This window comes from Mustela putorius, unplaced genomic scaffold, assembly GCF_011764305.1.
Source record: "Mustela putorius furo isolate JIRA1106 unplaced genomic scaffold, ASM1176430v1.1 tig00003901_pilon_pilon_pilon, whole genome shotgun sequence".
Taxonomy (NCBI): Eukaryota; Metazoa; Chordata; class Mammalia; order Carnivora; family Mustelidae; genus Mustela; species Mustela putorius.
The window spans coordinates 7,167,088-7,182,070 of record NW_025422049.1 but is presented as its reverse complement, the minus strand read 5'-3'; the positions used below and the strand labels follow the sequence as shown (position 1 = coordinate 7,182,070).

Sequence of the window (14,983 nt, the reverse complement as noted above, 5' to 3'; positions counted from 1 at the left end):
CCCCTGTGCGTTCTGGCCTCCTCCCCCCGGCCAGCCCTCGCCATCCTGTTCAGTTTTACCTGCCAGTCCCAAGCCCGTGAATGAAGGCTGGTTCTACCATAGGTGAGTCTTGGCTTCTTCCCCTGTGGCTCTTAACCAGCGCTTCTGAGACCTCAGCTGCATCAGCGTCCCTGAAGGGCTCGTTCAAACCCAGAGTGCTGGCCTTACCCTCAGAGTTTCTGATTCAGTAGCTCTTGGGTAGAACCTGAGAATTCCTGGGTGACACTGTTGTGGGGACCGAACTTCGAGAACCACTGCTCTAACTCCGTGTCTGGGCCCAGGCTCTGGAGCACCATCTGGCCTCCAGGCCAGTGGAGCCAGCAGGAAGGTTTCCTTCAAAACCAGGCTCTAGGGCACCTGGGGGGCTCAGTAGGTTAAGCGTCTGCCTTTGGATCAGGTCATGATCCCAGGGTTCTGGGATTGAGCCGCATTGGCTCCTTGCTCAGCGGGGAGTCTGCCCCTCCCTGTGCCCCCCCAACCCCGGTCAGGCTTTTTCTCTCTCTCAAATAAGTAGATAAAGTTTTTAAAACAAAACAAAACCATACTCTAGAGCAGCACTGTCTAATAGACATATAACGCAAGTCACATGTGTAATTTTAAGTCTTCTAGTAGCCACATTAAAAAGTAAGAAGAGGGTAGGGGCGCTTGGGTGGCTCAGTGGGTTAAAGCCTCTGCCTTTGGCTCAGGTCATGATCCCAGGGTCCTGGGATCGAGCCCCGCATTGGGCTCTCTGCTTGGCGGAGAGCCTGCTTCCTCCTCTCTCTCTGCCTGCCTCTCTGCCTACTTGTGATCTCTGTCTGTCAAACAAATAAATAAAATCTTAAAAAAAAAAAAAAGTAAGAAGAGGGGTGCATGGGTGGCTCAGGTGGTTAAGCATGGGACTCTTGATTTCGGCTCAGGTCATGATCTCAGGATTATGGGACCAAGCACCATGTCAGACTCTGCACTTAACACGGAGTCTGTTTGTCCCTCTCCCTCTGCTCCTTGCCTCCCCCCCCAATAAATAAATAAAATTTTTAAAAGTGAAAGGAAATGGGAAAATTAATTTTAATAGTACATTTTAACTCAATATATTATCGTTTCAACATGTAATCCATATGAAATTATCAGTGAGTTAATTTAACATGTTTATACTTAACAGCACATATCAAGTTAGACTAGTCATATTTCGGTCACCACATATGGCTAGTTACTAATGTCGTGGACAGTGTAGCTCTAAAGACTTGACCTACATCTCTCTCCTTACAACAATTGTTTTAAACTTGACATTTTCTTATATTTGGAGCTGTAAGAAATTAATTTAAAACAGGCTCACCAAATGGTGGAGAGTGATACCTTTTAGTGAAGGTACAGTGGGCTAAAGCAAAGAGGAAAAAGAGAGATCTGAGTCAAGATAATTTATCTAAGCGAAATCTGCCTACACTCCAGTGCATTCATTTAAAACAAACTTATTTTTAACTTGAACAAATGCTATCAGATATGTCTGTCAAACATAAGCGAAGAGTCACATTTCATTGGATATCAGTTTTTGGATGATGCAGTTTGGAATGACATCGGTGTTAATAAAATTCCCATGGGCTTCTAAAAAATGAAAAACCTAAAAATAACAAACAACAGGTTCTTTCTTTTTTCTTCATCTTCTTTCTTTTACGCCAACTGCAGGATGAAATGAGAGAAAAGGAACCATGAGGCAGCATTAACCAGCACCAGTGACCTTCTAGACCTATGAACAGAGCCCTGTGTATGTGGGCTCCATCTGTGTGCTGTATCTCAGCAAGGAGAGACAACACACCTTCCTCTTGTAACCTGCGCCCTTGTGTAGAGGGCGCTCGTGCAACCCATGGCTTCAATTCTGGGATAATACCAACCTTGCCTCCCTCTGGCCTGACACCATAAATCCCTCCCTGCCCTCCACCCCCACCCTAGAGGCCATTCTGGAATTAGTGGAAATCTCTTCACCTTAAAAGCCTCTGCTCATTCCACAAATGATACTCCCTTACTCTCCCAGACCTTCAGTTTCTCTATCTACCATACAAGAATGAGGCTGTGATTATGAAATACACAGCTGTGAAAATGCAAAGAAGTGTACATCATTTCCAAATATTCAAAGATAAGATATTCTTCAAGACCTAATTGCCAATTCAGTGATAAGTAATAGCCATACGATGACTAAGTGTCTTTGGACTGTCACATAAAATACAAACATCCACACCTGAATATTTAGGTATTAATCATTGTGTGGTCCTACTTGGAATTCCTGACTTTTTGCTATTTGTATGTAATCACCTTTGCAAAGGCACTGTCTCTCCTATGAATGTCTGACTAGTGTCCAGCTAGCCAATTTCCTTACTGCTTCTGCTAACCGTTCTCTAAAGAAATATTTTTCTCGGTTACTGAGACACTTACCACTTGTTAGTAGTCTTTCAGGTAGAGGACCAAAGACCTCACAAGAACGAATGAGCAACCATGAAATATATTTCAGAATATACTGTATTTTCTATTACTAGGTGCATGAGTTTTCTGTTAATGGTCTAAGCTGGTAAAACTGAATTTTTAAACTAATTCTAAACGAACTTCTTAATTTATTGGGAGACCTGGGGGGTGGGGAAAGGACTGTCAGTAGCAGGTCAATGCCAGGCAAGTTGGGGTGATGTGCAAAGCTATTGCGATACCTGATCTTCTGGGGCTGTTCTCTGCTGGGGCAGATCTTCTTTAGTCGGCTCCTTCTTGCTTTTTGTTAAATTTGTCTTTTTCTTCCTCCCTTTCAGAGTCGTTGGCCCCATTGGCAGGCTTCTCATACTGAAATTTAGTTGTTCCTTTGGTAAAGAATAAGACAGACGTTGGAGCAAACATTCCCAGGGAAAACCATCCCGATGCATAAGGACTAATGACACCCAGTCCTCTCCCCGAAGCAGGAGTGTAGAAGAAGCTCTGAAAAGCGGAGGTGGGAAACCTCCTCCGGCTTGATAGTTCTGCCGCTCGATCCGTTACTTTCAGGGGGACATTCAGTCACCCTGTGCAGCTATTTCTGGCCCTTCCCCGAAGAAGGGATCAGAATCATCAGGGTCTGCGGCCTTCTCTAAGGTTTTGTCAGAAATTTCTCGCAAAAACGTTTTGCCTTAAGGACACATTCTATAGCGAAGCGCATTCACTCAACCCCTGAATATTTCACTTGTACCAGGCCCACGCGCGCGTCAGTGCGTAATGATGGGGGATGAACTCTGAGACTCTGGACATTTTCAAAGCCACGCGCAGAAACCAGGTGTGCCATTGGCTGGCGCTTTTCCTTCAGGCCACGCCCATTCCCCGCCCCCGCCCCGCCCCCCCCCACGGCGGACAGTGGCCTGCGGCTTGCCCGCTGCCCCGGGGCCCTTAGCTGTCTTAGTGGAGGCTGCCAGAGGGCCGCATGCTTCCTTCTCAAAAGCTGTAGGTCCCCAGGGAATGGGGCTCCCGCTCGGGCCCTCGGCCTTGGGTTTGGGGGAACCCCAGCTTCCGTGTCCCGGCCACCCGCAGGGCCGCCCGCCGCCCCCGCCCCTCGGGCACCCGGGTCCCTCCTCACCCTTGGCGGTCTCCGGGCCTTCCTCAGACTCCTCGTCCGGCTCCTCCGCCGTCTCCCAGGCGGCCTCCTCCTCGGACGAGGCCTCGGACTCGCGGGCCGCGGCCGGAGCTGCCCACGCTGGTGGGCCTGCGGGGGCTGCGGGGTGCCCGTCTGGTTGCCTGGCCCGGGGCCAGACCATCACGCGGCCGCGGCGGGGCCGCACAAGGATGTGGTTGTTGTGGTAGATCCGGTGCAGGAGCGAGTGCACCAGGTCCAGGAACATGAAGCGGAAGCCAACCATTGGGAACTGGTGGGCGTCCACAAGGATGTTCAGACCCTCCTCCTGCTGCTCCTCCTCGTCCTCCTCCGCAGGCCCGAAATCCGAGTCGTCCTCCTCGGCCTCCACGCTCATGCCCGCCGGGCCACGGGCCAGACCCAGACCCAAGGCAGCCTCCCCGAGGCCTCCCACAGGCCCCTCCACTTCGGACACCTCCATCGGGGGCAGTCCAGAGTGGAGGGCCACCTCCATCTCAGGGGGCCCGGACTCGAGGGCCACCTCCATTCCGGGGGACCCTGACTCAAGGGCCACCTCCATCCCGGGGGGCCCGGACTCGAGGGCCACCTCCATCCCGGGGGGCCCGCACTCGAGGGCCACTTCCATCTCGGGCAACCCTGACTCGAGGGCCACCTCCATTCCGGGGGACCCTGACTCGAGGGCCACCTCCATCTCGGGCAACCCGGACTCAGGGGCCACCTCCATCGCGGGGGGCCCGGACTCGAGGGCCACCTCCATCGCGGGGGGCCCGGACTCGAGGGCCACCTCCATCGCGGGGGGCCCGGACTCGAGGGCCACCTCCATCCCGGGGGACCCGGACTCGAGGGCCACCTCCATCGCGGGGGGCCCGGACTCGAGGGCCACCTCCATTGCGGGGGGCCCGGACTCGAGGGCCACCTCCATCCCGGGGGGCGCGGACTCGAGGGCCACCTCCATCCCGGGGGACCCGGACTCAAGGGCCACCTCCATCCTGGGGGGCCCGCACTCGAGGGCCACCTCCATCTCGGGCAACCCGGACTCGAGGGCCACCTCCATCCCGGGGGGCCCGGACTCGAGGGCCACCTCGGGCCCCGCCACTCCAGCCACCTCAATCTGGGGAAACCCGACCCCGGGGGCCACCCTGTTGCCACCTCCGGCCTCCAGGGACCATACCCCCACAGCGCTCACGGGGCTATCCTGGCCAGAGGCCTGGCCGGGATCCCCGGAGGAGGACATGGCAACAAGCAGTACCTCAGTGGGGCGATGATGGGGCTGAGGCAAAGCCAACGGCAAAGATGGTGGCCGTCGAGGGAGCCGCCGCTGTTGGGAGGCGGTGGGCAGCGGGCCCGACGTGAGGTGGACGGGGAGGCCGAGGAGCCGTCCACGGAGGGGAGGACAGTCTGCGGCGGTACCTGAGGAGGCCCGCGACGGGAAGGGAAGGGGGCGGATGTCGCCAACGGCCCACCCAGGCCTCCCCTCCGGTAACAGTGGACAGGGTTCCAAAGGGGCCCTAGACCAGGGACGGGGGGCGGGGCCAGAAGCGTCAACAGTGGGCCTACGTCACACTGCTGGACACCCGGGCTCATTTGTCGAGAAGCGAGGATTGACATGCGCAGCCTCCAATGAGTGACCAAGGCCTTTAGGTTCTAGGGTTGCTCGTGGTTACCTCTGTGTTCTTCGAGGCCTTAGGGTTCTCCGTGACTTTCAGGTCCACACGACTCCTGTCCCTTTAATTGTACCAGTGTCTGAGAAAGTAGAGTGATCCAATATGGAGACACCTTGGGCCATGTGAATTACAAGGTGTTCCCCAATTTCCACTTGGCAATGGCTAATACAAGTAGGGACAAGGTCATAAAAATGATGTATAGCTCAAATTTAGCAGTAGTAAAAATCTCCCAAGAAGAAAGAAGTTGGAAAATTTAACATAGTTAAAACTACTTGGAAAAGAATAGACAAAATTGACATGGGTGCAGTCAGAACTGAATGTTGAAGAAGTGGTAAATGAGGAGTTAGTGGTAAACGAGGAGTTAGAAGGTATATAATGAACCCTGATAAATTTAAGCCTTCAAAGAATGAACAAAAGAGATACTTCTTTTAAAGGGCCAGGTCATCTCCTAAGAGGTAATAAGCCTGACAGACTTTAAAAGAGCAGGCTTCCTAGGATGTTTCTGAGGCAAAAGTCCAAGACTTTTTATTGATTTCAAAATGTACTTAATCAAGATCTCAAGTGTAATTCTGAAAATTATGCAGAAATCACTATTTTATTCCCATTCTGTTAAAAAATGTTTCATAGACACAACCCAGGGCAACAGCACAGGTCCTGTGTCCGTGCTTTAATAAACCACCATTTTGCACCAAAGATGTCTCAAGAATTCTTTCTTGGTCATCGGCTCCGGACCTCAGTCCACCGAACCTAACCTAGGTTCTAGAACTTCATCATATGGCTCCCAACGTGGGGCTGTGAGTCTTTACATTTGGACTCTGAGCTTCAGTGCAAAATTGTGTTTCTCTACTTGGTGCCAAGACTCCATTGCTGCAATGACTTCACCACGACAGATCATCCTGACTACATACAGAGACACTTCTTCACGGTCAGCGCTGGATTCAGCTGCCTCCGCCTTTTGTAACTCCCCTATACATTCCTCAACTGATCAATGTTGACCCGAGTAGGTAGGGACAGCTCTACGCTCCTATTCAGCAGGAAGAAGTTACAAAAGATGAGACCTTCCACCTTCAACCACCTTAAAGATTTAAGGGTCAAAATTGTTCAGGGGGGAATGATGAGGGAGCAGGAGGCTGGCTGAAGACAAAGCAAAAGCTGGCACCTTGCATCCCCTCTCCATCTGCTCCCCCTCAGTCATATGTGTAGCATTCCTCAAGCAGCCCTGACTGCCATGAACAATAAGCAAATAGTTCACTTGCTGGGATCACAATCCTGCAAGACAGGAGTCTCCCTTGGCTTACAAATGTCCTAAATCTCACTAAAAAAGACGGTTGATAGCAGGATTATGACATCCCACCAAAAAGTCTCCCAACTATCTTGATGTAAATGGCTGGCCTAAAGATGACATTGATCAAGCCAACATTGATCAAGCCACAAGGGCAAGGCCTCTGGTATCCTGGCACCCTGTAGGCCCTCTTTAGCATATGAAAACTCTGTTGAAACCTCCCTTCCCTTTACCTTCCCCCAACCACAAGGTACATAACCTGCCTTCCCTCACAACCCAGGGCAGCAGCTCTTCCTGCCCTTGGGTCCTGTCCCCATGCTTTAATAAACCACCATTTTGCACCCCCCCAAAAAAGTTTTATAATACTAAAAAAGTCTTAAAAAAAAAGTAGCAAATAATATTTGGGTATTTAATACCATAAATCCTGTCAAGGTGTCATCATCCCAACAAAATTTTAATGTTTTTATTTTTCTACTGGTCTCACCTCAATAATAGAGCATGGTGCTATCCACTGGTTTAAATCTGTAAGGCAATGTAGAAAATCCCTAATTTGTGATCCTCGCTATAAAAAGAGCAAAACTGAGGTACAGTCCCAATCTGAGGTCTAGAGATGGTTTTAACATTTACTCACTGATGTGACTGTAGGAAAGTTACTTATCATTTCTATGTTTCAGTTTATCATTTGTGAAGATAGAGTAATAATTATCTAGCTATCTTCCAGTGTTGTTCTAAGAATCAAACAAGATAATGGGGAAAATGCTTTTTCATACTGTCACATTTTATATACATACAAGATATTATTATATCAATAATAATCTTTCCATTCTTGAACTATTGGAGAGAAGCTATTGAGTAGTTTCTTAGCCTTCAGAAGGAATCATCTAATTTGGTTTTAGAGGAATCTGTTCTTCCCAGCTAATGGACTTACACACTTCCTCCCTGGCTGAGTTCATACCCTGACTTGAGTCAAGACTTGAGTGAAATAGGTAGATGGAATGAGATGGGATTATATTTAGGGTATTAACCATTTGTTGAAAATATATTTTTAGTTCGATTTTGTCTTCTAAGTTGGTTAATATTTCTAAGTATATAGTTTTTCACTTTTTAAAAATTTCCTTTATTTATTTATTTATTTATTTATTTAATAAACATATAATGTATTTTTATTCCCAGGGGTACAGGTCTGTGAATTGCCAGGTTTACACACTTCACAGCACTCACCATAGCACATACCCTCCCCAATGTCCATAACCCCACCCCCCTCTCCCAAACCCCATCCCCCCAGCAACCCTCAGTTTGTTTTGTGAGATTGAGTCACTTATGGTTTGTCTCCCATCCAAGCCCATCTTGTTTCATTCATTCTTCTCCTACCCCCTTAACCCCCCATGTTGCATCTCCACTTCCTCATATCAGGGAGATCATATGATAGTTGTCTTTCTCCGATTGACTAGTTTTTCATTTTTATATTATAAAATCTAATAATATTATTTTCATAGTTTTAACATCATTATAAATTTGTAAATCTTTTCTCTTCCAGAGATAAATTTTATATTTTCTTCCTTTTAGAGGTCTTCTTAATGTTTACATTTAACGCCTTAATCCATTTGGAATTAATACTGATTCATAGTATAAGATTAAAATATTAGTTTTCTTTAATTTAATTTAATTTTTAAAAAGATTTTATTTATTATTTATTTGACAGACAGAGATCACAAGTAGGCAGAGAGGCAGGCAGAGAAAGAGGAAGGGAAGCAGGGTCCCTCCTGAGCAGAGAGCCCGATGTGGGGCTCAATTCCAGGAACCTGGGATCCTTACCTGAGCTGAAGGCAGAGGCTTTAACTCACTGAGCCACCCAGGCACCCCAGTTTTCTTTAATTTTAAAAAGCTCAACTACAGTACCATTTGTTGAGTAATTACTCCCCTCTATAATGTTGTATCCTTTAGCACTTTCCATAAAGGCAGAAGAGATGCAAGAGAAAATGCATGTTCTTCCAAAATTTCAGAGCTGGAAAGGACTTTAGAACTGAAGCTAAGTCCATTCTTTTTTAAATGTGGAAACTAAGGCCTAGAGCAGCTAACTAGGTTTCCCAAGGTCATGCAACTTCATGGAGGAGCCAGGACTAAAACCAGTCTCCTGACCTTTAATTTTTTTAAAGATTATTTTATTTATTTAAAGATTTATTTATTTATTTGAGTGGGAAAGAATGAGAGAGAGAGAGAGAGAGAGAGAGCACGAGATAGGGGAAGTGATCATAACCTGAGCGGAAGGCAGTTGCTCAACCAACTGAGCCACCTAGGCGCCCCTCTCCTGACCTTTAGTCTGAAGTTGAAATAGGCCTACTTCTTATATATGCTGCTTCAGGAGAAACTTGACAGCAAAAGATTAATTAACCAGGCTCAAAGTAAATGGCCATAAGTTGAGGCTCTCTAAAAGTTCTGGACCAGCACTCCTGACCTCTAGTCAATCAGGAAGTATTTACTAAACACCTACATATAATGCCTCATGTAAGACCTTTCCAAGGATGGAGATGTAAAGGCCTTCATCTCTGGTGGCATATCATAGTCTAGTTGGGAGAAAGGACTGCATGTTAAAAAAAAAAGAACAGCTCCTGACATTCAGAGCTGGACTGGCACCCATGCTAGGCCTTTTTATTCTCCTATTAGACATAAACAATATCACAGAACACCGATACTGACATCAAGGTCACTCAGCCACCATGATGAAAGGAGACAAAACATAGCCACTTTGTAATTTTACTTAAGCAGGGACAAAAAACAAGGTCACAAAATCTAAACATCTTCCTCTCTTGGCTAAAATGAGATTAGATTAAAAATCTAAAATTAATTGCTAAAATTAGATTAGCATCTAATCTGGAGCAAACCCCTGTTTCCTTCAAAACTTCCCCAGATGATCCAACCCAAACCCAATTCTTTCTTTTTTTTTTTTTTTAAGATTTTATTTATTTATTTGACAGAGATCACAAGTAGACAGAGAGGCAGGTAGAGAGAGAAGGGGAAGCAGGCTCCCAGGGAGCCTGATGTGGGGCTCAATCCCAGGAACCTGAGATCATGACCCGATTCGAAGGCAGAAGCTTAACCCACTGAACCACTCAGGTGCCCCACCCAAACCCAATTCTTATGATAGATTCTTATACCTCTTACAGAGTCACCACATGGTTCACCCTGAGGTGCATTCTTCCTTACTGCAATGAGTAATAAACCCAACTTGTTCAACTACTGGTATGTTTCTTTGGTCTTAGGCTGGAGGATACTGATGATGTAAAACATTTACATCCTTACACTGCTGTATATTGACTCAGCCAAGTGAGACGGGAGGCCTCACAGTTGATGGGCTTTTCTCAGAAAAGCCTTCCCAGAGGAGGGAGGGCTTGGATACAAAAGATGGGCATCATATCCTGACTGAGAAGAACAGTAAAGGCAGGACATGGTTTCCACATTGCCCTGGTTAAAATGCGCTCACAACCTCGGAGGGTTCTTGGCTATGAGAGCCTGAGCCTTGGAATACAGAAAGGGAACAGATGTAGCTCCTAGCCTGGGGGCAGAGGGGCAGACCTAGATGACCTTCCATGTGACTGAAGCCCCAAGGCGAGGAGGGTGTTGACAAGGACACGCCCATGTCCCCCCACATGCTCTGACCAGGGCTGCCCCCACTCTTCCTTAGCAAACCAAAGCTCACAGCTAGATGGTTTTTTCATATGAAATCAGAGTATTTCTGCTTTCTTCACGTCCATCCTGTCTCTATCCATTCTTTTTTCAAAACTTGGAACTAAATCATCACTATTCACTTTAGAGAAGATAGCATGTTACCAAAACCAAAAACAACACAAACAAAAACCATACAGGTTTCTTCCCAGGTCATGAAAAGCTGGGCTGTCCACCTGAAGCTACAGGACAAACACTCCAGACCCTAGTTATTCAGTCCTTCACTGAGCAAATTTTAAGTACCTGCTGTCTACTTGGAATTATGTTAGGGCTTAGGAACTCACAGATACCTAAGACCCAAGGCTTGTCCTAGTTCATGGTCTAGAGGGTTAGACACATACTTGGATAATGATGACACAGGGTGTCAAATGCTATAACAGGGATTGGCATGACGTGGGAGCATGGGAAAGAAAATGATTAGCTGGCGGGGGAGGAGAGGTGAAGGAAGTGGGTTGGTGCCCGGGAAGGTGCTCAAGAGAAGTCATTTCAGGTAGGTCCTAAAACTAGGAGTTCAACTGGCACTAAAGGTGGGTGGGAGGGAGGTTAGGGAAGGTAAAAGAAACAGCATGAGCAGTGGCAGAGATAGCGGCTTACGTGGGTGTGGACCTATCGGGATGGCTGGAGCACTGGGCAGAATGGCAGATGGGCCCTTAGAGCTAAGATGCAGGAGGTGGGGCAGGGCTGGGCGACTCAGTTGAGCATCAGACTCTTGGTTTCAGCTCAGATCATGATCTCCAGGTCATGGGATTGAGCCCCACAGGCTTCCAAGCTGAGCACACACTCTGCTTGAGTGCTTGAGATTCTTTCTCCCTCTCCCTCTGCCCCTGCCCTTGCACACAGTCTCCCTCTTATTTAAAAAAAAAAAAAAAAAGAGCCGAGTGGGGGCCATGAATGCTTTAGAAAGGAGTTTGCCCTTTGTCCTGAAAAGTAGGTCTTCTACTTCTCAAACAATCACTGAGATGGTAGCAGAATTAGCAGAATAATTTGTGATGCATTTAGCAACAAATAAGGCCAAGAAAAGGTCTGCGAAGACCCTGAAAGTCCTTCCAGCAAGTTTTAGTGCCCACACTTCTTCTCTTTGTAAAAATAACACATATTCTTTGTACAGTAGATCAAAAAAGTAGATAAGCCAAAACAAGGAAGTGAAAATCACACATATCTTGGGGCGCCTGAGTAGCTCAGTTGGTTGAGTGTCTGACTCTTGATTTCAGCTCAGGTCATGATCTCAGGGTCATGAGATCAAACCCCATATCAGGCTCCATACTCAGTGTGAAGTCTGCTTGGGATTCTCTCCCTTTTGTTCTCCCTCCTCCTCTGCCCCTCCCCCTGCTTGCACATACTCTCTCTCTCTAAAATAAATACATAAAATTAAAAAAAAATAACACATATGTCTTGCTAATATTAAGATAATAGGAGCACCTGGGTGGCTCAGTCGGTTAAGCATCTGCCTTCAGCTCAGGTCATGATGGGGTCAAGCCCCACATCAGGCTCCCTGCTTGGTAGAGAGCCTGCTTCTCCCTTTGCCTCTGCCACTCCCCCTGCTTATGTTCTCTCTCTCTCAATCTTTCTCTGACAAACAAATAAATAGAATTTTTTTTTTTAATTACAAGGTAATAAGACCCTAGATAAATGAGCAAAGGACATGGATAGATAAATCATAGATAAATACAAATGATTTTTAAACATATGGACAAATGACTTTTGACCATATGGACATATGCTCAACCCAATGCAAATTAAGATTATACTGAGGTAATGATAATCACTAGCATTTATTAAGTGCTCGTTATAGGTTGGCACTATTTTAAGCACTTACATAGATTATGTTATTTACTCCTTGCAACAAACCTATCATGTGACTACTATTATTATCCATCTTATGCAAATCAGGAAACCAAAACATACAGAGGTTTAGAGACTTTCCCAAGGATACACAGTCAGTAAGGGACAGAACCTGAATTAAGAAAATAAAAAAAATAATCTCCTTACCCAGGAAAAAAATCACTCTAATATTTGGTATATAGTTCAGTTTAATTTTTTCAGGTTGGTAAGAAATTATAATTCTTAACTCCTCTTTGACTAGAGATTTCTACTCCTCTACCCTACCCTTACATAGGAGGTTGGCTGTTGATTGCAAATAGATGTTCTTTATCATGTTAAGAAAGTTTCCTTGTCCTCCATTATTTTTTTTTAAGATTTTATTTATTTATTTGACAGAGAGAGATCACAGCAGGCAGAGAGGCAGGCAGAGAGAGGGGAAGGGAAGGAAGCAGGCCCCTCCCTGCTGAGCAGAGAGCCCGATGCAGGACTCGATCCCAGGACCCTGAGATCATGACCTGAGCCGAAGGCAGCGGCTTAACCCACTGAGCCACCCAGGCGCCCTTGTCCTCCATTATTAACAGCTGTGTGGTTTAGGGTACTTTGTCTCTCTGGTCGTCAGTTTCATTTCTTGAAGGTAATAGTTACCATCCCACAGGATTTTTGTGAATGTTCAATGTGATAATATACAATGAGCATTACCAGAATTAAGGTTATTAGTGAGGTTTGTCAAGGTTTCCTCACTTTCTAAGCATGCAGTTATTTCAGAGGAAGGAGAATTTTAATTTGGTCCTCTTGTCCACCTTCCAATGCTTGCTCTCTGGATAGAAGAAATTACTAGAAATACACGCCTGCAGATCTCCCCTCATCCATTTTTATGATCTCAGTCATTTTTGTGGGGATTTTCCTGCCGGATTATCCCATGGCTGCCTCCTGCTTAGAATTCAGGTTTTAGTAAAAGAGCACACACAGAGGATCCTCCCTGATCACCCTAAGTAAAGCTTAGGGTTTACTTAGCTTTACTTAGGGTGATCCACTGCCACCCCAATCACTGTCATATCTTTACCCATTCTATTTTTCATAGCTTAGAACTTTTCCCATTAAATTACTTTTTATTGTTATTGTTATAAATCCCTGTCCTCATTACCTCCCATTGTACCCCCACCACAAAGACAGGGCTTACTGTCTGTTTTCTTCATTATGTCCCCCAAACACCTAGAACAGCAAGTAAATACTCAAACATGTATCAACGTTTATCAAATCACTACACTAGTCCCCATTTGTCTGTAGTTTCAGCTATCCATGGTCAAGTGAATTCCAATCCGGAAGTAGATGATCCTTCTACTGGTATGTTAGGTCAATAGTAGCCTAATGCTATGTCACAATGCGTATGTCATTCATTCCCCTCACTTCATCTCCTCAGGTGGGCATTTTATCATCACCCATCATTACAAGAAGAAGGGGGAGTATAGGATGTTAAGAGATTTTGAGAGAGAGACCACATTCACATAACTATCGCAGTATTGTTATAATTGTCCTATTTTATTATTAGCTATTGTTGCTAATCTCTTATTTTGCCCAATTTATAAGTTAAACTTTATCATAGGTAGGTATGTACAGGAAAAAACATAGTATATGTAGGGCTTGGTACTATCTGTGGTTTCAGACAGCCGCTAGAGGACTTGGAAGGTATCCTACAAAGATGGGGCGACTATTGTATAAGCAACTTGCTTTCTCTATATTGGTTAATTATACAAGGTCCAAACCAAATGTTACTGGGTTATAGGATTACATTTATGAATTGGGTGAGCCCCCAATAGATTAATGAGATTTAAATTGGGTGTGGAATTTCTTCAAGTGATGGTAATTTCCGTAGATACCAATATATCTCATATCACCAGAGGATATAATTATCCTTAGCTTGAGGGGGCAACTTCATAGGGAAAATGTCTTAATTTAACAGTTAAAAAGCATGTGTAAGATTGCAGGGGATTCCACCACTGTTAAAGTGTTTGCTTTGTGGTTAACTCACACTAAATTACAACTTTTGGAGGTCAGAGAGGTCACTTGCTCAAAAGTCAGCTTGCTGTCTCTTTAATATGGTATAAGTTAAAATCTTCCAAAATCTTCTTCCCCTGCTTCCCCACAAGGTTTGAAATTCCCCATCTTGGCATCATTTCATAGGGCCTCTAGACAGAGACAAGTACTTTGTACGTTAAAATGGTATCACAACCTATCTGAAAGTGTCATTAAACAAACATTATTTAAGGCAGGGTCTGGAGGAAATAGAATGGAAATTCTGAGAGGACTCAAGGAGTAGAGAACTGAAGAAAACATCTAGAGCATGGGGTGCTCCCAGGGAAGGGAGGTCTGTATGGAGAATGATAGTGGATAATCCTGATTGTACGTGCCTAGTGATAGTGGTGAGGTTGGAGAGGACAGAGGTCACTCTCTGAGAATGAAGTACATTGGAAAAAGAGGCAAAGGAGCTAGAGAAGCAAACTTCCCATTTTTTTTTAAAGATTTTATTTATTTATTTGACAGGCAGAGATCACAAGTAGGCAGAGAGAGAGAGGGGGAAGCAGGCTCTACGCTCACCAGAGAGCCCGATGAGGGGCTCGATCCCAGGACCCTGAGATCATGACCTGAGCCGAAGGCAGCGGCTTAACCCACTGAGCCACCCAGGCGCCTGGCAGCAAAATTATTAATGCCATCCAGATATGGTATTAAGTAACCTTAACTGAATGTAGAAACAAGACCTGCTCAACAAACTCATGGGCCGCCTTCCTTTCTCTGACCAATTACCCTTTCATCCACTTTCTCTTCTAGATTCTAGAGATTAGGCCCATTTGCTACATATAAAACTATAGCAATACTAATATG

At 45.7% G+C, this 14,983-nt stretch overlaps 1 protein-coding gene across 1 annotated transcript; it reads right to left on the bottom strand.

Annotated features, from left to right (window-relative positions):
- Window positions 1-1,078: 1,078 nt before the first annotated feature.
- Window positions 1,079-5,148, bottom strand: LOC101677031 (S-antigen protein-like). Its single transcript, XM_045068332.1, has 3 exons — window positions 3,599-5,148; window positions 2,712-2,855; window positions 1,079-1,695 (listed from the first exon to the last, which is right to left on the bottom strand). The coding sequence occupies exons 1-2, from the start codon at window positions 4,845-4,847 to the stop codon at window positions 2,752-2,754; spliced, it is 1,353 nt and encodes a 450-aa protein (XP_044924267.1). The 5' UTR covers window positions 4,848-5,148; the 3' UTR covers window positions 1,079-1,695; window positions 2,712-2,751.
- Window positions 5,149-14,983: the final 9,835 nt, after the last annotated feature.

Bases quoted from the DNA above. Each gene is read 5' to 3' on its own strand.
- LOC101677031 (XM_045068332.1), bottom strand. From the start codon at position 4,847: ATGTCCTCCTCCGGGGATCCCGGCCAGGCCTCTGGCCAGGATAGCCCC. The intron at 2,856-3,598 runs GTGAGGAGGGAC...TCTTTACCAAAG, and splicing joins AGGCCCGGAGACCGCCAAGG to GAACAACTAAATTTCAGTAT.